At 44.5% G+C, this 27588-nt stretch overlaps 1 protein-coding gene across 1 annotated transcript in view; it reads right to left on the reverse strand.

The window, feature by feature from the left end:
- LOC145409824 (uncharacterized) overlaps positions 1 to 27588 on the reverse strand; it is a 198774-nt gene that overhangs the window by 43998 nt on the left and 127188 nt on the right. Inside the window, exon 23 of the mRNA XM_080280131.1 lies at positions 2508 to 2650. Coding sequence (XP_080136257.1) covers positions 2508 to 2650 — 143 coding nt within the window. The remainder of the gene's footprint in view (positions 1 to 2507; positions 2651 to 27588) is intronic.

The following is a 27588-nucleotide window of genomic DNA, read 5'->3' on the forward strand; positions in this document are numbered from 1 at the left end:
GATGTTCAGCCATAGCATTGTCATTTTAGCAATAGATTAACACTAGAATATGATGCTAGTCACGAAGAAGTGCTATGTAAAGGATGTTGAGCCATAGCATTGTCTTTTTAGCAATAGATTAACACTAGAATATGATGCTAGTCACGAAGAGGTGCTATGGAAAGGATGAAGAGCCATAGTATTATCTATCTGCCACTGACCTACATGAAATAAGCTGCAAAAGGACGAAAACCTGGGCCAAGTTAAGGTGAAAGGAGTGTAATGCTAATAATACAGGGGAGTGAGGTGGAGGGGGAGAGAGGGAGGGGGAGGCCAAGGATGAGATGGAGGGATGGAGTGGAGAGGTATATGAGAGAGGGGGATGTGAGCTGGGAGCTGGGCAATGAAATGGCGGGGGACAGGGTAACATGGAGGCGATTTGTCTGTGGCCACCCCTAGCGAGTTTAAGGCGTCTGGCAATAAACAGATAGATATAGAAAGAAAAAGGATGACGTGGGAGGTATGCAGGTTATGAAAAATGATTCAAGTAAGTGCTTTTTCCAAGGCTTAATTATCCCCTAGACAAACCATCTCAACAGTCACATTTCCATCCACATCCCTAAAAAATGACCTGGTGTTTTGGGCTGCAAGTTTCAAATATCAAAAATTATATATTTTTTTTTACTATTAACATAAAAAACACTGAGGTGGTTTGGCCATGTGGAGAGGATGGAGAGCGAGAGACTAACAAGGAGTGTATGTGAGTGAGGTGGAAGGAGGGAGAATGGAGGGGGAGGCCGAGCATGAGATGAAGGGATGGAGTCAAATATATGAGAGGGGTGTGAGCTGGAAGCAGGGCAGTGAAATGGCGGGGGACAGTGTGACATGGAGGCGATTTGTTGCCTTATATCCTACCCAGCCTGGAATTCGGTCTCAAGTTTTTCCAGTTCCAGGCTACATATTTTTTTTTTTTTTATATAAATAACAGAACAGAGGAAGGAAAAACAAATGAGTAAAAAAAATAATCCATACACCAGATTACTGGTGTCCTCTGTTCATAAAATATCTGTAACAGTTAGACTTGAACAGTTGTGGGTTGAAATTTGGAGGGAAACAACTCTGGGGAAGCGAGTTCCAGAGAGATGCAGTTCGAGGAATGAAAGAATTCTGATAGGCAGAAGTTCTGCAATATGGCTGAGTGACATTCCAGTCATGAGCGCTACCAGATGCCCGTGTAGCACGAGGGAAGGCATGGAGAGGTGGCACCATGGACGCAACTTCGTCTGAGCATTTGCCAAAAATATATCTGTAAAATAATGCAAGGGAGGCAACATTCCTTCTTACTTGCAGGGGAGGTAGTTTATATGTAATGGCAGGGTTGTTAATGATTCTAACAGCTTTGTTCTGAATTTTGTCTAGTTGTCTTAATGCAACCTCTCCACAACCATTCCACAAGGGTGAGCAATATTCAAGCTGAGAGCGCACATGACTCTTATAAATTATAGCTAACTGCTGGTCAGTGAAGAAGTTACGGACTCTGTACAATAATCCAAGTTTCCTTGAGGCGGTTTTAGCAAGTCATCTAACATGACAGGTCCAGCTGAGGGCACTGTTAAGTGAGACGCCAAGAATTTCAATACTTTTGGAGATGGGAATATTAGTAGCACTGAAAGTAATGTACGAATCTGGCAATATCTGTCTATTAGTAAACTGTATATATTTAGTTTTACTAGCATTAAAAGAGACAAGGTTGTTTTGTCCCCATTCACTGACTGCTAACCACTACCCCATTAGAGATACAAAAATACATAACACTTCTGCCATACTTACACCCATACCAGCAGACTGAGCCATCCCTGCTGAGTCGTTAAAGGTGAGCTGCTGTTACAACGGACGCGAGTTCAATTTAAATATTTGAATTTCCCTGAAGCAGACTCTACTGATACACCACAATACCGGACGCCATGTTGTAAAAATACCCCCAGTAATACCAGTACACCAGTCATGTTGTAAAAATACCCCCAGTAATACCAGTACACCAGTCCTGTATGGCACACCACTACCATGTATTCAATATGGACGGTGGGTGCTAGTGCCGAAGTGGTGACATGCAATAATATCACCATTAATACCAGTACACCGGTCCTGTAGTTGAGTGGTGATTGAGTGGTATTTGAGTGGTAATTGAGTGGTATTTGAGTGCTATTTGAGTGGTATTTGAGTGCTATTTGAGTGGTATTTGAGTGCTAGTTGAGTGGTAATTGAGTGCTAGTTGAGTGGTAATTGAGTGCTAGTTGAGTGGTAATTGAGTGCTGGTTGAATGGCAATTGAGTGGTAGTTGAGTGGTAGCTGAGTGGTATTTGAGTGCTAGTTGAGTGCTAATTGAGTGGTACTTACAAACCACCTTGCTGATGGTACTGAGTGGTAGTGGAGGATCTGAGTGCTGTCAGAAGTACATGAGTGCTGTTGAGTGCCAGCAGAGTGCTAGTAGAGTGCTATTTCCACCTCATCCTCGGTCTACGACTCACCTTTCAGCTCAAGACTCGAGGACGACTGATAGGCAACAGAGGACCGCCTGGACTGGGGCAGCGAATGTGGGTACGAGCGAGCCAATTGATACACCTCATTCTCGGCCTGCTCGCTCAAGGATGACCCCCGTCGAGAGGGACCCCTGAGGACGAGAGAGGAGAGAGTGAGGTAAAAGGAGCGAGAGACGAAAAAAGAGAAAGTGAGCGAGGAATGAGAGAGGAGTGAGTGAGTGAGTGAGTGAGAAGGAGTGAGTGAGATGCATTGTGTTGTTTCACTAATATTTCACCTCTTCTACTTGTCACTTTCCTCTGCTGGCTAATATTTCACCTCTTCTACTTGTCACTTTCCTCTGCTGGCTAATATTTCACCTCTTCTACTTGTCACTTTCCTCTGCTGGCTAATATTTCACCTCTTCTACTTGTCACTTTCCTCTGCTGGCTAATATTCCTCAGCTGAAAGAGGCTTGGTATGTTTCTCTGCCTAATATTTCATCTCTCCTACCTGTCACTTTCCTCTGCTGGCTAATATTTCACCTCTTCTACTTGTCACTTTCCTCTGCTGGCTAATATTTCACCTCTTCTACTTGTCACTTTCCTCTGCTGGCTAATATTGCACCTCTTCTACTTGTCACTTTCCTCTGCTGGCTAATATTTCACCTCTTCTACTTGTCACTTTCCTCTGCTGGCTAATATTTCACCTCTTCTACTTGTCACTTTCCTCTGCTGGCTAATATTTCACCTCTTCTACTTGTCACTTTCCTCTGCTGGCTAATATTTCACCTCTTCTACTTGTCACTTTCCTCTGCTGGCTAATATTTCACCTCTTCTACTTGTCACTTTCCTCTGCTGGCTAATATTCCTCAGCTGAGAGAGGTTTGGTATGATTCTCTGCCTAATATATCATCTCTCCTACCTGTCACTTTCCTCTGCTGGCTAATATTCCTAAGCTGAGAGAGGCTTGGTATGTTTTTCTGGCCAAAGATGATGGTCTTTGATGGGCTGCATCAGAAAGTATAGAACATTAAGTGTGATGCAGATGTGGTGAAAAAAGCATACAAACTCTTTACCTAGATTGTACCTATATCAATAATGTTTGTTTTTATTAATCCAAGAAGGCGATTATTCTAGAGGTATTTAAGAAGTGTTATATGTAATCACTCTCTCTCTCTGTGTAAGTGGAGATTACAAGGAAAGGCTTAAGTTAGTGGAAAATGAAGACTTTGTACGGGGTAGGTGCTAAAACTGGAAATCGGAAAGAGAGATGCAGAGAAATTATTATTATTATTATTATTATTTTGAAGTTGTGATGATGGAATGGATCTGGCCCTCTTATATAGTTGCTAGCTGCGTTTTTATATTATAGTATGCAGGCTAATCACCTCCAAATACCATAGGAGTACCATAACCATCAGTAATTAGGGATGGGAACTGTTTCAAATTTAAAATCAAATTATATGGCCGTTAGTGTGTTGTTGATTCTCTCTAACGCTAGTAAATAAAGTACTATATATTCTTTAAAATTAGAGCTAGCTTTAGGTGAAATTAGAGCTAGTTTTACTTGAAATTAGAGTTAGCTTTGTGAAATTAGAGCTAGCTTTATGTGAAATTAGAGATAGCTTTATGTGAAATTAGAGCTACCTTTATGTCAAATTAGAGCTAGCTTTATGTGAAATTAGAGCTAGCTTTATGTCAAATTAGAGCTAGCTTTATGTGAAATTAGAGCTAGCTTTATGTCAAATTAGAGCTAGCTTTATGTGAAATTAGAGCTAGCTTTATGTCAAATTAGAGCTAGCTTTATGTCAAATTAGAGCTAGCTTTAGGTGAAAATGGAGCCAGTGTTACATATTTTAAAGCAAGATGTATGTGTGAAATCAGAGATAGTTTTACATACTTTAGAGCTGTGTGTGTGTGTGTGTGTGTGTGTGTGTGTGTGTGTGTGAAATTAGAGTTAGTTTTACATACTTTAGAGCTAGATATAAGTGAAATTAGAGCTAGCTTTATATAAAAATAGTGCTAGATTTGCATACTTTAGAGCTAGGTGTATGTGTAATTAAAGCTGGCTTTATGTGAAAATAGAGATAGTTTTACATAGAGCTAGAGATACAGTATGTGAAATTAGAGCTAGCATACTTTTAATATAGTGAAATTAGAGCTAGCTTTATGTGAAAATAGAGCTAGTTTTACATATGGTACTGTAGAGCCAGATATTCGTGAAATTAGAGGTAGGTTAACATGCAGATAGAGTTAGTTTTACATGCTTTAGAGCTACAGTAGATCTATGTGAAATTAGAGCTGGCTTTATGTGGATATAGAGCTAGTTTTAATTACTTTAGAGACAGGAATGTAAGAGAGAATTAAATATAGAGGCAGAGTGAGAGAGTAGAGAAAATGGAGTACTTCTTAAATGAGATTAATTATACTTTCAACTGGCGAGTGAAATTTGAGCTAGCTTTAATTTAGAGCCAGGAGAGAGAGAGAGAGAGAGAGAGAGAGAGAGAGAGAGAGAGAGAGAGAGAGAGAGAGAGAGAGAGAGACAGAGAGAGAGAGACAGAGAGAAAGCGATAATTGAGCTAGTTTTATATGCTAGAGAGAGAGAGAGAGAGAGAGAGACAGAGAGAAAGCGATAATTGAGCTAGTTTTATATGCTAGAGAGAGAGAGAGAGAGAGACAGAGAGAAAGCGATAATTGAGCTAGTTTTATATGCTGCAGAGAGAGAGAGAGAGAGAGAGAGAGAGAGAGAGAGAGAGAGAGAGAGAGAGAGAGAGACAGACAGACAGACAGAGAGAAAGCGATAATTGAGCTAGTTTTATATGCTGGAGAGAGAGAGAGAGAGAGAGAGAGAGAGAGAGAGAGAGAGAGAGAGAGAGAGGCAGACAGATAGACAGACAGAAGAGAGAAAGCGGTAATTGAGCTAGTTTTATAAGCTGGAGAGAGAGAGAGAGAGAGAGAGAGAGAGAGAGAGAGAGAGAGAGAGAGAGAGAAAGAGATAATTTAGCTAGTTTTATATGCTGCAGAGAGAGAGAGAGAGAGAGAGAGAGAGAGAGAGAGAGAGAGAGAGAGAGAGAGAGACAGACAGAGAGCGATAATTGAGCTAGTTTTATATGCTGCAGAGAGAGAGAGAGAGAGAGAGAGAGAGAGAGAGAAGTGTAGGGAGAGAAAAATTAGAGCTATTTCTACATACTTTAGACTCAGAAATTTAAAATGAGTGAACTTAGAGATAGTTTTACATAATTTTAGAGAGGGAGAATTTAAAGAGAGTGAAATTAGAGCCAGCTTTACATAAATTAGAGCCAGCTTTACATAAATTAGAGCCAGCTTTACATAAATTAGAGCCAGCTTTACATAAATTAGAGCCAGCTTTACATAAATTAGAGCCAGCTTTACATAAATTAGAGCCAGCTTTACATAAATTAGAGCCAGCTTTACTTAAATCAGACCCAGCTTTAAATAAATTAGAGCCAGCTCTACTTAAATTAGAGCCAGCTTTATATAAATTAGAGCCAGCTTTACTTAAATTAAAGCCAGCTATACTTAAATTAGAGCCAGCTTTATATAAATTAGAGCCAGCTTTACATAAATTAGAGCCAGCTTTACGTAAATTAGAGCCAGCTTTACGTAAATTAGAGCCAGCTTTACGTAAATTAGAGCCAGTTTTATACAAATTAGAGCCAGCTTTATATAAATTAGAACCAGCTTTACTTAAATTAAAGCCAGCTTTATATAAATTAAAGCCAGCTTTATATAAATTAGAGCCAGCTTTATATAAATTAGAGCCAGCTTTATATAAATTAGAGCCAGCTCTATATAAATTAGAGCCAGCTTTATATAAATTAGAGCCAGCTCTATATAAATTAGAGCCAGCTTTATATAAATTAGAACCATGAGTGAAAAAAGTGTGAAAATTAGAGCTAGATTTACATACTATAGTCAGGGATTTATAAAGGAAATAGAGTTAGTTCTACTTGTAAAAAGATAAAATATAGAGCTGGCTTTAATACACCTAGAGCCAGGAATACAAAAGTGTGGAAATAGAGATAGTTTTAAATAATAGTGTTGCAGAATTTAAAGGAATAATAGAGTTAGTTTTATATGTTGGAGAGAGAGAGAGAGAGAGAGAGAGAGAGAGAGAGAGAGAGAGAGAGAGACAGAGACAGAGAGAGACAGAGAGCTAGTTTTACATGTTGGAGAGAGAGAGAGAGAGAGAGAGAGAGAGACAGACAGACAGAGACAGAGACAGGGAGCTAGTTTTATATGCTGGAGAGAGAGAGAGAGAGAGAGAGAGAGAGAGAGAGAGAGAGAGACAGACAGACAGAGACAGACAGACAGACAGAGAGAAAGCGATAACAGAGCTAGTTTTATATGCTGGAGAGAGAGAGAGAGAGAAAGAGAGAGAGAGAGAGAGAGAGAGAGAGAGAGAGGGAGAGAATAAAGTTAGTTTCACACATTTTAGAGCCAGGAAAATGAAAAAATAAAAGGCCTTAATAGAGCAGTTTTACATAATTTAGAGCAAGAAGTAAAAATAAAAGGTGTGTAAATAAAGTTAGTTTTACAGGTTAGAGTTAGAAATGTAAAGAGAGAGAGAGAGAGTAAAGCTAGTTTCACACATTTTAGAGTCAGGAATAAGTAAAAAGGCCAAATTAGAGCAAGTTCTACGTAATATAGAGCCAGGAGTGTGAAAAAAAAGCCAGCTCTACATATTTTAGAGCCAGGGATGTAAAAAGGAAAGCTAATCTTTTATATTAACATGTAAAATAAAAAAATATATACATTGATATTTTTGTTTATCTATCTATCTTTCCGTCTATCTATTTATCTATCTGTCTATCTATCCAATTGTCTATCTATCAGTCTAACTTTCTATCTGCCTATCTATCTATTGCCAGACGCCTTAATCCAGTATTGGGTGGCCACAAACAAATCGCCTCCATGTCGCCCTGTCCCCCGCCATTTCACTGCCCACCTCACACCCCCCTCTCTCATATACCTCTCCACTCCATCCCTCCATCTCATCCTTGGCCTCCCCCTCCCTCTCGCCCCCTCCACCTCATGCACATACACTCTCCTTATTAGTCTCTCACTCTCCATCCTCTCCACCCCATCCCTCCATCTCATCCTCGGTCGCCCCCTCCACCTCAATCGCACACACTCTCCTAGTCAGTCTCTCATTTTCCATCCCAAGTATTATCATTATAGCTCAGTGATAAAAAGGCCTTTCCATAGCACTTCTTCGTGACTAGCATCATATTCTAGTGTTAATCTATTGCTAAAAAGACAATGCTATGGCTCTACATCCTTTGCATAGCACTTCTTCGTGACTAGCATCATATTCTAGTGTTAATCTATTGCTAAAAAGACAATGCTATGGCTCTACATCCTTTCCATAGCACTTCTTCGTGACTAGCATCATATTCTAGTGTTAATCTATTGCTAAAAAGACAATGCTATGGCTCTACATCCTTTCCATAGCACTTCTTCGTGACTAGCATCATATTCTAGTGTTAATCGGTTGCTAAAAAGACAATGCTATGGCTCTACATCCTTTCCATAGCACTTCTTCGTGACTAGCATCATATTCTAGTGTTAATCTATTGCTAAAAAGACAATGCTATGGCTCTACATCCTTTCCATAGCACTTCCTCGTGACTAGCATCATATTCTAGTGTTAATCTATTGCTAAAAACACAATGCTATGGCTCTACATCCTTTCCACAGCACTTCTTCGTGACTAGCATCATATTCTAGTGTTCAAAAGACAATGCTATGGCTCTACATCCTTTCCATAGCACTTCTTCGTGACTAGTATCATATTCTAGTGTTAATCTATTGCTAAAAACACAATGCTATGGCTCTACATCCTTTCCATAGCACTTCTTCGTGACTAGCATCATATTCTAGTGTTAATCTATTGCTAAAAACACAATGCTATGGCTCTACATCCTTTCCATAGCACTTCTTCGTGACTAGCATCTTATTCTAGTGTTAATCTATTGCTAAAATGACAATGCTATGGCTCTACATCCTTTCCATAGCACTTCCTCGTGACTAGCATCATATTCTGTTAATGTATTGCTATTCTACATCCTTAGCACTTCTTCGTGACTAGCATCATATCCTAGTGTTAATCTATTGCTACATCCAGCACTGGAGAGAGAGAGAGAGAGAGAGAGAGAGAGAGAGAGAGAGAGAGAGAGAGAGAGAGAGAGAGAGGTGGCAATTTTAGAGCAAGTTAGAGAGAGAAATTATTAAAGAAAATTATTAAAGAAAATTATTAAAGAATATTATTAAAGAAAATTATTAAAGAAAATTACAAGACATCATGCAACAGCCAGCCTAGTCAAAAGAGGTGTTTTTTTTTTTATGTGCAGACAGAGATCGAGCAGAGCAAACAGGAGAACAAACAGGGGATCAAACACAGGAAATAGGGATCAAACACAGCAAACAGGAGAACAAACGAGATCAAACACAGCAAACAGAGATCGAGCAGAGCAAACAGGAGAGCAAACGGGATCAAACACAGCAAACAGAGATCGAGCAGAGCAAACAGGAGAGCAAACGGGATCAAACACAGCAAACAGAGATCGAGCAGAGCAAACAGGAGAGCAAACGGGATCAAACACAGCAAACAGAGATCGAGCAGAGCAAACAGGAGAACAAATGGGATCAAACGCAGCAAACAGAGATCGAGCAGAGCAAACAGGAGAGTAAACAGGGGATCAAACACAGCAAACAGGGATCAAACACAGCAAACAGAGATCAAGTACAGCTAACAGAGATCGAGCAGAGCAAACAGGGATCAAACACAGCAAACACACACACACACACACACACACACACATCAAAGCAAACAGGAAGGAAACACAGCAAAACATCACAAACGGGAAGTAAACAGAGTAACTAAACAAACACAATACAAACACGACAAACACAGCAAATATATGTGTGTGTTTTTCCCCCACATAGGAACCTCCTGGCTATGCAGTACACCCTTCACATAACCATTTCTTTGCCACCTCACTCACACTCTCCTAGTCAGTCTCTCATTCTCCAACCTCTCCACCTCATCCTTGGTCTGCCCCTCCACCTCACTCACATACACTCTCCTTGTCAGTCTCTCACTCACAATGCTCCAGAACTTCCTCATTTGTCTGCCTCTCCACGAAACTCACGTGAAAATATAAATACACTTTTTATTATACACGGAAGAAGGAACCCAAGGCCAGGAGTCACAAATTCTTCCAAGAAAAAACAAAAACAAGATAACAGAGCCAAATTCAAGACGCGTTCATTTTGAGATGCCTGGACACACTGCGTTGGAAAGACTGGAGGTCATAGGCAGTAGGAAATACAGACAGAGGGAGACAGTTCCAGAGCTGACCTGTTGCATCCATGAAGGACTGGGAGTATTAGTTAACTTACCCCCCTACCTACCTACCTACCTACCTACACTGGAGGTCATAGGCAGAAGGAAATACAGACAGAGGGAGACAGTTCCAGAGTTGACCTGTTGCATATATGAAGGACTGGGAGTATTAGTTAACTTACCCCCCTACCTACCTACCTACCTACCTACACTGGAGGTCATAGGCAGAAGGAAATAAAGAGGTGTTAAAGCCAATTACCATGCAGTTCCACAATTTCCCAGGTGTCCTGGCTTTTACCGAACAAATATCGTAAAATCGGAAGCATCGTTCGGCCATACACTGATACACTCATGGCCTTTGGTTCCTTTTTCTTTGAATAAAAAAAAACACTAACATACAGCTGACTCTAAATGGCTCTCTTTCTCAATAAATGCTCTCTTTATGGTGTTCTGCTGTGTGTGTGTGTGTGTGTGTGTGTGTGTGTGTGCTGAGAGAGAGAGAGAGAGAGAGAGAGAGAGAGAGAGAGAGAGAGAGAGAGAGAGAGAGAGAGAGAGAGACAGACAGACAGACAGACAGAGGGGAAATATGTGTATGTAACGGTATAACTGTGTGTGTGTGTGTGTGTGTGTGTGTGTGTGGTACGCCACGCTGGTCAGTGTTTCCCGCACATCCACTCTTTTACCAAACAAACTCCGTTAAATGGAAATAACACCCGGCCAGCACCAGTGGATCGTTATAACCGAAATTCAGTAAAAAGAGGGATCGGTATATCGAGGGTTTAGTGTTAGAAAAAGAGGATTTAACCACACAATGATGATTCTAGAGGAATTATCTATCTATCTATTGCCAGACGCCTTAATCCCGTAAGAGGTGGCCACAACATTTCGCCTCCATGTCACCCTGTCCCCTTCCATTTCACTGCCCTGCTCCCAGCTCACACCCCCTTCTCTCATATACCTCTCCACTCCATCCCTCCATCTCAACCTTGGCCTCCCCCTGCCTCTCCCTCCCCCCCACCACTTCACTCACATACACTCTTCTCATTAGTCTCTCACTCTCCATCCTCTCCACATGGTCAAACCACCTCAGTGTGTTTCTCCTAATGCTCTCTATCACATCCACATCCACACCACAACGCTCCTTCACTTCCTTATTTGTCAGTCTGTCTCTCCATATCCTGTAGCTCCACATCCACACCACAACGCTCCTTCACTTCCTTATTTGTCAGTCTGTCTCTCCATGTAAGTCCACATCCACATCCACACCACAACGCTCCTTCACTTCATTTGTTAGTCTGTCTCTCCATGTGACCTACTGATTGGATGCTATGTTATGCTTCACTTCCTCATTTGTCGGTCTGTCTCTTAATGTAACTCTTCATGCTACTCCCAAACAGTTCATATCCACTACTCTAACTCGATTTCTGTCCCTCCAACAACGTCCAAGCTTCACTTCCATACGTTAGGGTTGGTATCACAATACTGTCATGTAGTAACTTTTTCACTTCCATGCTCACTTCCCTGTTTCTTATCACTGATTTCAATGAACCAGCAACCTTTCTTCCTTGCTGCTGCACCCTTTCAAGCACTTCACCCTCCAAACTTCCATCCTTACTCATCACACTACCCGAGTACTTAATCGTACTCACATTTTCCATTTCCTCCTCATCCAACATCACTGTACATTCACTGACTTCACTTCTCTCAAAGACCATCACTTTACTCTTCCCTACATTCTCCTTTAGATTCCGTTTCTTACACACTCTCCCAAACTCATCCACCAAGCCTTGCAGCTCCCCTTCGTCTTCACTTAACAACACAGTATCATCTGCAAACAACAGTACAGGGAGTTTCCAAACACTATCCTCTCTCACCAGGGCCACTCCAACATCCACTGCCCTACCTTGTACCTCTCTCGAAGACCATAACTTTACTCTTCCCTACATTCACCTTGTTGTACCCTGTCAAGCACATTACTCCGATAAAGCCGATGGTCTGTTACATCCGATGGTCTCCATAAGGTGGAATTTCAAGCGCATGTTTAATAATAAATGAGTACAATAGCACATTCTAGTACTAAAATGTAAACTGTGCTTATTTTATCCTAACTTGGCCCAGACTCTCAACCCTTCTGCAGCTTATTTCACATCCTTGTCATAGCACTTCTTCATGACTAGTACAGTATTGTTATTTCACATCCTTGTCATAGCACTTCTTCATGACTAGTACAGTATTGCTATTTCACATCCTTGTCATAGTAAGGCAGTATGAAAGGGGAAATAGTAGGGGAGTGAAAGATAGGAATAATAGATTGTTGGTGGAGAAGAGAGAGAAATTGAGGAGATGGAAGGAGCACTTTGAGGATTTGTTGAATGTAGAGAGTGAGAGCAGTGCGAGTATAAGTGGTTGGGGAATGGCTGGGAGAAGAAGAGATAAGAGGAGGGAGGAAGAGATCAGTAGGGCGGAAGTAGTGGAAGCGATGAAGATCAAGTTGGGAAAGGCCCCAGGAATTGATGGAGTGTGTGGTGAAATGCTGAGGTATGGGGGTGAGATTGTTGTGGAGTGGATATGGAAGTTGTGTAGATTGGCTTGGGAAGAGGGAAGGGTTCCAGAGGACTGGAAATCAGGTATAACTGTTCCTTTATACAAAGGAAAAGGGGAGAGAGAAGTATGTGGTAACCATAGGGGTATTTGCCTTCTTAGTGTGACTGGTAAAATATATGGTAGAATACTCATTGATAGGGTTAGGCATATGACAAAGGAGCTAGTTGGAGAAGAACAAGGGGGATTTAGGAAGGGAAAAGGGTGTGTAGATCAGATATTTGTTCTAAGGTGTTTAGTGGAGAAATATCTAGAGAAGGGAAAGAAAGTGTATGCTGCTTTCATGGACTTGGAGAAAGCTTATGACAGAATAGATAGGCAAGGTATGTGGAAGGTATTAAGAATATATGGAGTGGAGGGGAAATTGTTGAGTGCTGTGAAGAGTATGTACGAAGGAGCTAGGGTTACGGTGCGAGTGGATGGTGAGCTGAGTGAGTTCTTTGATCTCAATGTGGGACTGAAATAGGGTTGTGTGATGTCTCCATGGCTGTTTAATAAATACTTGGATGGGGTTGTGAAGGAGGTGCAAGGTTGGGCAGTGGATGTGGGAGTGGCTCTAGTGAATGAGGGTGAGATTTGGAAGATTACGGTGTTGCTGTTTGCTGATGATACAGTATTGTTGAGTGAAGATGAATGGGAGTTGCAAGGTTTGGTGAATGAATTTGGGACAGTGTGTAGGAGGAGGAAGCTGAAAGTTAATGTAAACAAAAGTAAAGTTATGGTGTTTGAGAGGAATGAAGTCACAGAGTGTGCACTGAGGTTGGATGGTGAGGATATGGAGAATGTGAGTGCATTCAAGTACTTGGGTAGTGTGATGAGTAAGGATGGAACTTTGGGGGATGAAGCGCGTGAAAGGGTACAGCAGGGAAGAAAGGTTGTTGGTTCACTGAAAGCGGTGATGAGGAATAGGGAAGTGAGTATGGAAGTTAAGAAGTCACTGCATGATAGTATTGTGATCCCTACCCTGACGTATGGAAGCGAGGCGTGGACCTTGCAAGAGGGGAACAAGTCAAGAGTGAGAGCAGTGGAAATGAGTTACTTGAGAGAAGCATGTAGAGGACGTGGAGGGACAGGTTGACGAATGAAGAAGTGAAGGAACGCTGTGGGGTGGATGTGGATGTGGTTGAGAAGATTAGGAGAAGTACACTGAGGTGGTTTGGACATGTGGAGAGAATGGAGAATGAAAGACTGACTAAGAGGGTGTATGTAGGTGAGGTGGAGGGAGGGAGAGGGAGGGGTAGACCGAGGATGAGGTGATGGAATGGAGTTGAGAGGTCTATGAGGGAGGGGGTGTGTGAGCTGGGGGGAGGGTAGTCAAATGGTGGGTGACAGAGCGACTTGGAGGTGTTTTGTCTGCGGCCACCCTTTGCGGGATTAGGGCGTCGGGCTATAGATAGATAGATAGTCATAGCACATCTTCATGACTAGTACAATAGCACATTCTAGCACTAAAACTGTACATTATGCCCATTTTACACAAACTTGGCTCATAATTTCAACCTTTTTGCAGCTTATTTCACATCCTTGTCATAGCACTTCTTCATGACTAGTACAGTATTGCTATTTCACATCTTTGTTACAGCACTTCTTCATGACTAGTACAACAGCATATTCTAGTAATAATAACGTCTATTGAGGTATGTTAAACCGAATATCCAGTCTACTGAGGTATGTTAAAACGAGGATTTCCTGTAGTTGAAGAAGCTGTGTTTATAATTTTAGAATCATGAATATATTGTAGATTTGAATTAGAAGAGGATTAAACCCATGTGGAGAGGATGGAGAGTGAGAGACTGATGAGGAGAGTGTATGTGAGAGAGGTGGAGGGGGAGAGAGGGATGGGCAGGCCAAGAATGAGATGGAGGGATGGAGTGAAGAGGTATATGAGAGAGGGGGGTGTGAGCTGGGAGCAGGGCAGTGAAATGGCAGGGGACAGGATGACATGGAGGTGATTTGTTTGTGGCCATCCATTACGGGATTAAGGCGTCTGGAAATAGATAGATAGACAGATAGATAAAAAAGTAATAAGTGGCAAGCCTGACTTCTTGGTGCGGAGAGCACAAGAACGCAATCCTGGACGTGTGTGTGTGTGTGTGTGTGTGTGTGTGTGTGTGTATTGGCAGCGTCAGAGTGAGTTCAGTGAGAAATGAGTTGGCAATGTTGCACCTTCACTTAGAAATAAACGCAACAGTTCAACAGGTCAACTCTGGAACTGTCCCCCTCTGTCTGTATTTCCTACTGCTTATGACCTCCAGTGTAGGCAGGTAGGTAGGTAGGGGGGTAAGTTAACTAATACTCCAAGTCCTTCATGTATGCAACAGATCAACTCTGGAACTGTCTCCCTCTGTCTGTATTTCCTACGGCCTATGACCTCCAGTGTAGGTAGGTAGGTAGGTAGGGGGGTAAGTTAACTAATACTCCCAGTCCTTCATGTATGCAACAGGTCAACTCTGGAACTGTCTCCCTCTTTATTTCCCACTGCCTATGACCTCCAGCTGTTCAAGTCCAACCATCTATCTATCTATTGCCAGACGCCTTTATCCCGTAAGGGGTGGCCACAAACAAATCGCCTCCATGCCCCCCTGGACCCCGCCATTTCACTGCCCTGCTCCCAGCTCACACCCCCCTCTCTCTCATATACCTTTCCACTCCATCCTTCCATCTCATCCTCGGCCTCCTTGCCCAACTGTTACAGATATTTTAAGAATCGAGGACGACAGTAGTTTGGTGTATGGATTATTTATTTTTTCATTCACTTGTTTCTGTTACTTAAAAAAAAAAAATCCGAACAAATGATCATAAAAAAAACTGTTTTGCCATTACACCAAACCATTTTTTTTTTTCCACAGAAGAAGAAGAGTTTGTATTTTTTGTTAGCTGATGTCCAGGGAGTGGCACTAACCCTCCGCAGACCCACTTGTTGTCACGTAGGGAACACGTGTTGGTTGGTTATATGGTTACCACCCAGCGTTGTAAATGATTTCTTGGTTTATTGGAAATCATTTGGCTTGCCACTCAATGTACAGCTATCCAAAAATAGTGTACCACAACACTGAGTGGATGATGGTCGCCCCCATGTGGAGAGGAGGGAGAGCAAGAGACTAATGAGGAGAGGGTATGCGAGTGATGTGGAGGGCTGGGGAGAGAGAGGGGGAGGCCAAGGATGAGATTGAGGGATGGAGTGGAGAGGTATATGAGATAGGGGGAGGTGATATGGGAGCAGGGCAGTGAAATGGCTAGGGACATGGTGACATGAAGGCGATTTGTCTGTGGCCATCCCTTATGGGATAAAGGCATCTGGCAATAGATTGATAGATAGATGAACAGAAGGGAAAAAATGAATTAAAAAATTAAATAATAATAATCCATACACCAGATTACAGGTGTCCCTAATACCTCACTTTATTTGGGCAACAACCACGGTGCCACACAGCTAAATTTTTCCTCTCAGCACTTGATCTGACATTGCTGATACAACTGCATGACGAATTACAATAATCCCTCCAATGTCCGATGTAACAGAGCCAAAGGCATGTCCGGAAATTGGGTTTGTCCGGGACTTGGGAAAATGCCTCCTGGACAGGTACTTCTGGACCCTGCACCAGCCTAACTCAGAAAACCACCTATATCACTCCCTACCAGACATGCACAGCACCTACTTAAGACCCTATTAACACAAATAAGGGACAGAATCCATGAAATAAGTGAAAAGGAACAAGAGAATGAGGAACTAGAAGTGGGTATGGAAAATATTTAGCACTGTACAGGGTACTTACTTACAACACGTCCTTGGTCGTCACGAAGATTAACCCGCCTCTTCTATGGCTCTGACAGTGGTGAAGGTGCACTTGAAGCACGTACAGTAATCCAGTGTTGTGCTGCATTTAATCCTTTGCACTCTGAATTCTAATTTCTTAACACTGTAAATTCCCGTGTGGTCTCCGAGTTTTTGCTGTTTATTCACTGTCAGAGTCTGGGAGTACGTGTTGCAGGTGGCCAAGGGGCACATCGCTGGGACGTGGTGATGGACTACCCACTGCAGACGACTCCAAAGATAGCTGCAAACTCACACCCAGTGGTGACTCCACTGTGGCCAATGTGCTGGGCTGTGGCTCCGAGGTGGAAGGCCTGTCTTGGGGAGGTAGTGGTGTGGAGCCTGGGCTGGGCACGGTGGGGGTCACGGGACTGAAGAAACTGTCAATGGTTGATTACTGTACGGAACGGCAATTCTGGCATGTGATGATGCGCTGCCCAAAAACGCACACTTCCTCCACAAGTCCAAGGGGCTCCATCTCCCTGTTGCAGTTCAGGTGTTTCTAAGTAGTCCAGAATGAACTCAATGTGCTCCCAGAATGCGCTCAGCTTGGGGATGGCTGGAGTAGTGGTGCACTGAGGAGTCCGCATCATCATCACTGTCCTCATCGGAATCTTCAAGCTGGGTACTTGTACCTGCAACTGAAGAAGCGATCTCAATATCAGACATGATCTGATACCCAGGATCGCCCTCCTCGTCATCCAACCACTCACGCACTTCGTCCGCATCCACCTCATCGCCAGCCACACAAAGACGTGCATGGAAGTCATCCACGTCAAAACCTAGAAAGTCGTGCACAATGTTGGCTCTGAGAAGCAGACGAGACCAACCACTTTCCAGAGTCTTGACAGAGATTTCCCTCCGTGCAGTGGCCCGGTTGTAGATGGATGACTTGAAGTTGTAGCAGTGAAAGTTTTCCACAGTCCACTGACCTTGCGTGTCTCGTCCCTCCCTGCGTTCGTCCTCATCCTCGAGAAGAACCATCACCTCATCCAGGAATTTCCAATGGTACAGCCTCTTCGTTGCCATGACCACTCCTTGGTCCATTGGTTGGAGGACAGCAGTCGTATTAGGTGGCAAAAACAAACACCTAATGCTGTCATTCTCAGCCACCAACTCCTTGTTGGACAGTTGCACAGGTGCATTGTCCAGTAGAAGGAGAACCTTTACCTGGTTGCATGGGATTCCCAGTGTGTTCGTCTGATAATGGATGACCTTAACGATGTGCTGGTGAAACCAGTCTTCAAAGGTCTTGGCTGTGAATGAAGCCTTCACAGAATGGTACCACATGACAGAAAGGATATCCATCAACCCACGAAGGCACCGAGGCTGCTTTGCACAGCCAACAATAACGGGCTTGAGCCAGATCATGCCATTAGCACTGGTGCAACACAAAGCAGATATCTGTTGCTTCGAGAGCTTGCGGCGAGGTACACGTTTCTCCGTCTCCTCTGCTAGAGTGTTTGTTGGCAGCAAGTGATAGAATAGATCAGTTTTGTCAGCGTTGCAGACTTGACTGAGAGTGAGGCCCTCCCTGTCCATCAAGCCCTTCACCTTCTGCTGAAACTCCTCTACTCCCTCCTTGTTGGTGTCCAAAGCTTCGCCATGGGCCTTACAGTTGGTAAGATCAAGCTGTATCTTGAAAGTAAAGAGCCAACCCTTGGATGCCTTGAAGTCTGGGGTGTCGTTTAACCTTGCGAACTTCCCTACAGCAGCCTTCAGCTCTGTACCATGCACAAGCAGCACGTTGTTGACGATACCAAATCAGCATGGAGTCGATTTTTGCAAACCGGGGAATGTACATAACCTTCCTCTCCACATTGCGTTTGGTCTACGATGCAAAGTCAGCTGTGTACTGGGTGAGCTTGTCCCGGGATTTCTTGATGTCGAACAAGATAGAGAGGGCCAGGTTGAATTCTTGGAGGATGTGAGACGTCGACCATCCCGTGTCCACCTTCTCCAATATCTCCATCTTATTCTCCTGAGTCAGAACCACTCGTTTCTTCTTCTTGGGTGGCGAGGCCATCGTCACACACACCAGTAAGAGGCAGCAGATGAACAACAGGGCCTGCTGTAGGTAGGGCACCACCACAAAAGCGAGCACGTGGGTGACCATGGTGATGTGCGTGCACTCATGATGATGGGTAGGCGGGAAATGGGGAGGAGGCAGCATCGCCATGGTGGACTTCAGCAGAACTACGCGGCAAAACACAGCTGTTCAGCGTCAAACACCAAGTACAAAATACGGATTTAAAAATGTCTTTTTTTTTTTCTTTTCATGTTTTTTTGGCAATTTTGGGGTTCTGAAGGCTTGGGCCCAAAATGTCCGGAAATTGGGGTGTCTGGGAATTGGGCGTCAGGTTATTACAGGGATTACTGTATACCCCAAATAAAATAAATCCCACCCTACATCACCTACAAAATCCCACAAGGCACAAAGCAATCCCACATGTCATCCATCATCCGGTAATTAACCCTACTATGCACCAGTCCTATCTAGAGCCGAGTTATTTCTATATTTGCTGGCCGATAAATAGAAGAGAATTAGATTGAATCAGGAAGGTTAGAAGAGGAAGGATTAGGAAATTCTATGGTAACTCTTACTGTGGAAAAAATTATTGGAAGGATTAGGAAATTCTATGGTGACTCTTAGACTGTGAAAAAAATTATTACAACAAGGAAACAGCAAACGGTGATCAGAGCAAGTACAGGGCAAACAGGGATCAAACAGGGGAAGCAAAGAGCAAACAGGGATCCAACAAAGCAAGTACAAACCAAACAGAGCCCAAACAGAGAGCAAAGCAAGCACACAGCAAACAGGACCCAACAAACACATACCAAAGATCAAACAAAGCAAGCACACAGCAAACAGGATCAAACAGAGCAAACACGGGGCAAACAGGATCTGATGAAGCAAACACAGAGCAAACAGGATCAAACAGAGCAAGCATGGGGCAAACAGGGATCAAACAGAGCAAGCACACAGCAAACAGGATCTAACAAAGCAAGCACACAGCAAACAGGGATCCAACAGAGCAAGCACACAGCAAACAGGGATCCAACAGAGCAAGCACACAGCAAACAGGGATCAAACAGAGCCCAAACAGAGAGCAAACAGAGGAGATATACTGACCTGGAGCTTGCTAGGGAGGGAGGGTGAGAAAATATGCCCAAATAGGATGAAAAATGCACCTGTTGACATATCCACATTTTAGCAGGTCTTAGAGGCCTCCCTAACACCTTTCCCTTTGTGATTTATTCCGGGTAATATTCCTTAACATTCTATCTACCTATCTATCTTTCTATCCTTAACATATCTATCTATCTATCTATCCTTAACATTCGCTTGTATTTAATTTATGTGGATTTTTGTATATTTTGTTAAGGGTATTTTCGAGACTAAATCACTGAGTGACGGGTGTTATGAGAGCTCCAAAACTGCTTAGATGTGGACTTTACACACACACACACACACACACACACACACACACACACACACACACACAGGGAAAGAATGAGACGGTCACTTTGTTGTTTTTGTTGTTGATGATATTGTTTCGTGTGTGTGTGTGTGTGTGTGTGTGTGTGTGTGTGTGTGTGTGTGTGTGTGTGTGTACAGTACATGCTTCTGTGTGTGTATGTATGTAAGGGTGTGTGTGTGTGTGTGTGTGTGTGTGTGTGTGTGTGTGTGTGTGTGTGTGTGTGTGTGTGTGTGTGTGTCTTCCATTCCTCCTAGCCTATTTAAATCAAACTCCCCAGGTCTTCCACTATACACAATTTTCCAGCCATGATTTTGGGGGGGTCAGGAGCCCCTCAGTAAATAAAAAACTCTCAGAAATAGTCAAAGGGGGGTAGATATGGCCTTGATATTGTCGTATGTTGTACAGTTGCCCCCAAAGTGACGGCAGGTCATGAAGATATCGGTAGTCGTAATCCACACTTTTATTTAATGCAAGAAGGAATACACTGAGGTGGTTTGGACATGTGGAGAGAATGGAGAATGAAAGACTGACTAAGAGGGTGTATGTAGGTGAAGTGGAGGGAGGGAGAGGGAGGGGGAGACCGAGGATGATGTGGAGGGAGGGGGAGACAGAGGATAATGTGGAGGGATGGAGAGGTATATGAAGGAGGGGCAGTGAGTTAGCCGGAGGGTAGTCAAATGGTGGGTGACAGAGAGACTTGGAGGCGTTTTGTCTGAGACCACCCTTTGTGGGATTAGGGCATCGGGCTATAGATACATATATAGAAGAAGGAACCCAAGGCCATGAGTCGCAAACTGTTCCCTCTAAGAAAAAATAAAAACAAGATAACAGAGCCAAATTCAAGACGCGTTCATTCTGAGATGCCTGGACAGGCCGTGTTTGAAAGACTGGAGGTCATAGGCAGTAAGAAAGACAGACAGAGGGAGGCAGTTCCAGAGTTGACCTGTTGCATACATGAAGGACTGGGAGTATTAGTTAACTTACCCCCCTACCTACCTACCTACCTATCTATACTGGAGGTCATAGGCAGTAGGAAATACAGACAGAGGGAGACAGTTCCAGAGTTGACCTGTTGCATACATGAAGGACTGGGAGTAACGATTAACTTATCCCCCTACCTACCTACCTATCTGCACTGGAGGTCATAGGCAGTAGGAAAGACAGAGGGAGACAGTTCCAGAGTTGACCAGTTGCATACATGAATGACTGGGAGTAACGTAGCCACTCCTCCTTAAATCACAAGTTATTTCTTTACACTACCGGAACAGAGGAAGAAAAAACAAACTTCCACATCAGCATATTCAGTTAAGAGGCCACGGCGGGTTATTTAAAAGAAAAATATTACAGATGGAACGACACAGTAGAAACTAACGTGTAAAGTAGTAGCGGGTTTTCTTCACTACTAGGTATATGAGAGAAATGTAAAAATCTGCCACACCTTCTTACAACTGACAGTAATTTTCCTCTATCTATCTATCTATAGCTCGACACCCTAATCCCGCAAAGGGTGGCCACAGACAAGTAAGTAAGTAATAAGGATTAGCACCAAGCCTGGAAGGACTATATGGCACTAAAACCGCTGCATAAAAATGACGGGTATGCTGTGGTGGAATAAAGGTAGAGGGGAAGGCGGGAAGACACTAAATGTGAGGCAAGATACGGGATTGAGATAGGGAGTGCATGAGGTGTGTGATGGAAAACACAGGGGATTCACCAAGAAGATCGGCTAAGGTAGGGGCATGTCCAAGAGAGTAAAGGAACGGCAGAGTCCGTCTGCGCACGGCCTGGAACCGAGGGCAGTCAAGCAAAAGATGGTGGACGGTGAGTGGGACCCGACTACATTGACAGATCGGAGGAGTGCCTCCTGAGATTAGAAAGCCATGTGTGATCCGCGTGTGACCAAGGCGCAGACGGGCTAGAGCTGTTTCCCAACGCCTGTTGCGATGGAAGGACGACTGCCAGAGAGTCATAGTATGTTTGATGGAGCGGAGTTTATTATTAGTTGTAGACGTTCATTCTGCTTGCCACTTCTGGCCAAGGAGACGGGTAACAATCGGGAGATAATCAGTTGCTGGGATAAGATGAGGTGTGACAGAGCGAGAGGTGACAGCTGTACATGCCAGGCAGTCAACCCTCTCATTATCCGGTATCCCAACATGGCTTGTGACCCAACAGAAGGAGACAGACTTCAATCTGGTGTTGATACAGAACAACCATTCCTGTATCTCTAACACTAGTGGGTTGCTGGCCAGGATAGACTGAATACCATATAATGCACTAAGTGAATCTGTGAAAATAACAAAGGTGTGTAGCCTTGATCGGTATATAACACGAAGGGCCAGTAAAATGGCCAGCAGTTCGGCAGTGAAAATACTGGTGACTGGTGGAAGGCGGATCTCATAGGTATGGTCTGGGAAAAGAACAGCAAAACCCGAGCCCACAGAAGATTTAGAGCCGTCTGTGTACACTGGGGTCGCTGAGGAGTGACAATGCATATGATCCATAAAAAGATGGTAAAGTTCCTGCGGGGTGGAAGGGGACTTTGGACGAGAGAGCAAGCCATCACAGACAGTAGGGCGAGGAAGAAGCCAAGGTGGGAACATAGACTCTCGCAAAGGGAGAACTAAAATAGCAGGGAAAGAAAGGGATGCAAGTAAATTGGAGACCCTACAAGGAAAAGATGAAGCTAATGAGAGCGGAAAAGGAGGGGAAAGGTGCGTAACAGAGGAGGGGAAACCACCAGATGGGTGTTGAAGAAGGCGAATGTGATAACGGAGAGTTAGCTTGTCACGTCTGGAGGACAGAGCAGGCATACCCGATTCGACATACAGGCTCGTAACCGGGGTGGAGCAAAAAGCACCCAACACCAGACGTAAACCATGATGGTGAACAGAATCAAGGCACTGAAGGGAAGAAGATGAGGCAGATCCATAAACCTGACAGCCATAATCAATCTTTGACAAAACTAAGACAGTATGGAGCTGGAGCAGAGTTGTACGGTCTGCACCCCAGGACACATGACTAAGAGTTTGTAATAGCCGAAGTCTGAGGGAAGCAGAGGTCTTAAGGGAAGTGAGATGCGGGGACCAAGTCAGTTGAGAATCAAAGACAAGGCCAAGGAAAGGGGCTAATAATCAGTATGGCAGGGGGGTACCATATAGTGTAAGAGGAGGTTGAGGGATTGAATGACGGGTTGTAAAAGTTATAGCACAGGATTTCGTGGGGGAGAATTTAAAGCCATGATCCGTAGCGCACCCTGCGGCGGCATCTATAGCTGATTGAAGTAGGACTCGTAAGGCCAGGACATCCACTCCAGCTGCATATATAGCAAAATCATCTACGTATAATGAAGCCCGAACACCATGCGGGAGAGATGAGATGATATCATTTATTGCAAGGATAAAAAGAGTAGTACTAAGCACACATCCCTGTGGGACACCCTCATGCTGTACATAGGACTGGGATAAGACATTCTGAAGGCGTACACGGAAGGTCCGGTTACAAAGAAAGTTCTGTAACAAGACCCCCATATTGCCATTAATTCCTGAGTGTTGTAGGACACGGAGAATATCATACCTCCAGACTGTATCATAAGCCTTTTTGAGATCAAAAAACACTGCTATGACCACCTTTGAGTTAGTGAAGGCTTGTCGGATGAAGGTTGCTACCCTCATCAGGGGATCTAGGGTGCTCTGGCCCTTGTGGTAACCATATTGTAAGGGTGAGATTGCACCGCGTGATTCTAAATGCCATCTTAGGTGAGAGCTTACCATACGTTCCATCAGTTTACACTGACAGCTAACAAGAGCAATAGGGCGATAATCTCCAGGTGACGACCCAGATTTGCCAGGTTTAAGGAATGGTAGGAGGTAGGCCTGTCTCCACTCATCAGGGAAGTTCCCATTGGACCATACAGTATTATATATTCTAAGCAGAAAGTGAAGGGCTGTCTGGGACAGATGTTTTATCACGTTGTAGTGTACACCATCGGGTCCTTCACAGGTAGAACCGCAAGCAGTTAGAGCTGCTTTGAGTTCCGAGCTGGAGAAAGGGGCATTGTACGCCGGATCTGATGACAGCCTGCACTGTAAGGGCATCCGTTCTGAACGTCTTTTGGTTGTTAAAAAAGTAGGGGGGAGATGGGACCCACTGCTAATCTGGCTAAAATGGTGACCCAGAATATTGGCAATTTGAAAAGCATCGCCTATGGCTCCATCATTAGTGGTGAGGACTGGAGTCGGGGTTCGTGACCGTTTACCCGCTATTTTCCTGATGCGGGACCATATACGTGGAATGGGTGTGTCCGAGACGATAGTAGAGACATAAGAAATCCAGCTGTTCTTTTTTGCTTGACAGATTGTGCAGCGAAGGAGAGCATTAGCTTGTTGAAAAAGTATAAAAGCTTGGATTTCCAACGCAGTGCCCTTTTTTCTGCGGAAGCTCTTCCACCTGGCCCTCTTGACCCGGGGTGCTGAATTGCATTGGTCATTCCACCATGGCACACGTTTCGATGACACGGGACGGGAGGTACGCGGAATAGAGGCTCGGGCAGCCATAAGGAGAAAGGCTCGGAAACAGGAAAGCAAAGCAGTTGGATCATGGGAGAGCGGAAGAGGAGTGGGAGGAACAGCCTGGGATGTAAAAGTCGTCCAGTCTGCCCTATTGAAGCGCCATCAAAGAGGACCAGGGACCGGATAGTAAGACGTGGGGGTTAGGAGGATTGGGAAATGGTCTGTGGCACAATAATCATTCAGGACCGACCAAGTGAAGTCCAGGGAAATCGTTGGGGTGCAGATGGATGGGTCAATGGCAGAGAAAGTTCGAGTACGGGTGTCAAAATGGGTTGGGGAATCAGAGTTAAAAATGTAAAAATCATGGGCAAGGAGGATATCCTCCAAGGAGTGCCCACGTGCAGTTAAAACAGAGTCACCCCAGAGGGGGTTCCAACAGTTAAAATCACCTAAAAGCAGGACAGGAGGGGGAAGGGTAGATAAAAGTCGATCGAGATCATTAAAATTGACAGGTACTGATGGAGAAAGATAGTGAAACCACTGTAACCCACCTGGATAGAAACATTCTGGTGAAGGTACATTTGATAGTAGTTGTAACAGGAAGGGTTTGATAAGGAACATCAACATGTATTAGGAGACAGGTATCATACTGGGAATGGGGTAGACACAGATATGAATAAGATGGAATGGAGGGAGGGGGGGTGGTGAGGCGTGTCTCTTGTAGGCAAAGAATCGGTGGGTTATATTGAGAAATTAAAAACCGGAAGTCTGGCCGATGTGTGGTAAAACCGCGGATATTCCATTGGATAATGGGAGCCATGATGTAAAATAAAACTAATAATTTGGAAGAATGAGGTCTGGTTTCGGAAGTTTACGATGGGCCGTAAAACTACGTATGTTCCATTATAACAAAGATATACTAAAAACTTTAAATAAAAACGAATTTATGGTGGACGAGTTTCACACTGTATTATCGAGTTGGTCCGATAGTAGGAATAGGAGCGGAGGGTGGAAGAGGCGAATGAGCAGGACAGTCACTATAGCCTGGTGGCATTGGGAGGGATAAAGGAGAGGGATTAGGACAAGAAGAGAGGGGGGCAGAAGGGGAGGGAGGGATGGGAGTAGCAGGGGGATCAGAAGGAGCGGAATGGATTTCTGCCGTATGGAGCATTTTTCGTGGACTCAATGGTTCCTGTAAAGGAGTTGCAAGAAACTCCATAATGTCTGTGAGGGTTTCACTCTCAGTACCCAGTGGGAGTGTCATCTGTGGTGTCGACTGGGGAGTTGGAGCCAGTTGTGGAGTGGCTTGCGGAGTTGAGGTAGGGTTGGAACCATATCGTTGAGTCGAGACTGGAATCTTTGTTGAAGTAGGTGTTGCGGAGAGCAAGGGACGAGCTGTACGCAATTTACGAGATGGGGGAGAATATGTGGATTTTGTGATACCCTTGGCATCCGATGCTGTGGGAGGCAGCCCACGTTTGCCAGAGAGAAGTGGACGGCGGGCATCACGTTGTGGCAGAGGGATTAATTGTTGGCGGAGAGAAGAGGAGGAGTGAGGGGGAGCAGCAGAACCGGAAGGACGATGAGGAGAAGAGAGAGGAGTGGACAAGAAAGGCAACAAGGAGGAGGTTGAAGTAGAAGAGTCTAGAACAGAGAAAGGGTTGGAAAGAGAAACTGGAGGGGTCTGACAGTAGGAAGTAAAACAAGAAGAGGGAGAAAGGGATGTGGAAGAGGGGAGAGCAGAGACAGAGGTAGAGGAAACAACAGTGACAGTCAGAGGGGTAGGTGAGGAGGAGGAGGCAACAGAGGAACCGGGGACTGGCGAAACCAAGGGGGCAGTTGTGTCAGATGGGGAGGTGATGGCAGAAAAGGAGTTAGAGGCTGTAGTGGTTGCCATGCGGTGGGACTGAGAAACTGCAGAGGTTGTGGGGACAGGATGGGTCACTCGAGCATAAGTCAGACTGGAAGAAAATCCCATGTCACGGGCACGTTGACGGGCTGCACAGAGAGAGAGACCTTCCTTCCAGCAAATCCTGGAAACTTCGGATTCGGAAACGTATACTGGACAGTTCCGGGACGAAGCAGTATGAGAGCCTTGGCAGTTCGGGCAGACTTGCATCTTTGCTACGCAGGCTAAGGAGGTGTGGCCGGGTTGGGCGCAGGTAGGGCACACTGCCTCTGACCTACGGTATTTGGCTGGGTGGCCATAACGCGAACAAGAAGAGCATTGTCGAGGACGAGGCATGTACTCTTTCACCTGGAGTCGTGTGCCACCAATAATCACAGAGGTGGGAAGATTGCGGTCCTTAAAGATGATTTTGGCGATGTTAGCCAAGTATTTGCGGCGCCCCTGAGGGGGAAGTGTGTAGCACTGGACAGACAGTATTGGAAGGTGTTGGGCTGACAAGATTGCTTGTACGTCGGCTGAACATTCTGAAAAGTTGCGGTCTCCTATGGCTATATATGATGGGATCAGAACTAGGTGGATATCTGGAACTGCCAAGATAGGGAGACCAGAGGGATCAGTAAGTGATAACACCTTCTCAGCCTGCGCAGCAGTTTGTACGGTCAAGAGGCGGTCTACATTTGGATGTGATGTGAATGTGATGTCGGGACCTACTTGTCGAAGGAGAGAGAGATGGAGAGTGAGGTCGTTTGTTGTTGGTTGAATGTTAAAATACTTGGGCCACGTCTGGCGACCAAAAAGTGATGTTAATGATGGGAGATTTGGAAAGAGGGGGGGAGGAAGGAGAGGGGCAGGAGGAGAAGAAACAGAAGGATAGGAAGAGGAGGAAAGGGGCGGAAAAGTAGGGTGGGGGGGGGATCCGCCTGACTGGGAGAAGGTTTTTGAGGAGCATCTCCCGTTGCTCCTTGGGTAGGGTTTGAAAGTTCATTACTGGCCATGGTGAGCCTAATTGTATACAACGCGAATTAAACCGGTCCGCTCCTGAGAGCCCGAGTCAGGAGTAAGAGCAAAAAATACAAGGGCTACCGTACCCATGGTTCCCTGAGGCCGTTCGCACTGACACAAAAGAGACAGCCTTGCATCCCATCAGCACGACTCTCACACCTTAGGAAGGTGAGAAGAAAAGAAGACAAAAGAAGGGAAAGGAAGAGAAAGGATCAAGCAAAATTAGTAGGGTCAAGGACCGGGACCCAAGGGCAGGGGAAGCAGGGCATAGCGACACCACCCCTACCATCAGGACCCAGCCCCAGACCCCTGAGCCCCCCCACGACTACAACGGGCTTGGTGTTGGGGGGGGCCACAGACAAAACGCCTAGGAGTCACTTTGTCACCCACCATTTGACTGCC

The sequence above is a fragment of the Coenobita brevimanus genome, chromosome 9 (assembly GCF_032717465.1).
Source record: "Coenobita brevimanus isolate Jiangsu-jjx chromosome 9, ASM3271746v2, whole genome shotgun sequence".
In the NCBI taxonomy this organism is placed as follows: Eukaryota; Metazoa; Arthropoda; class Malacostraca; order Decapoda; family Coenobitidae; genus Coenobita; species Coenobita brevimanus.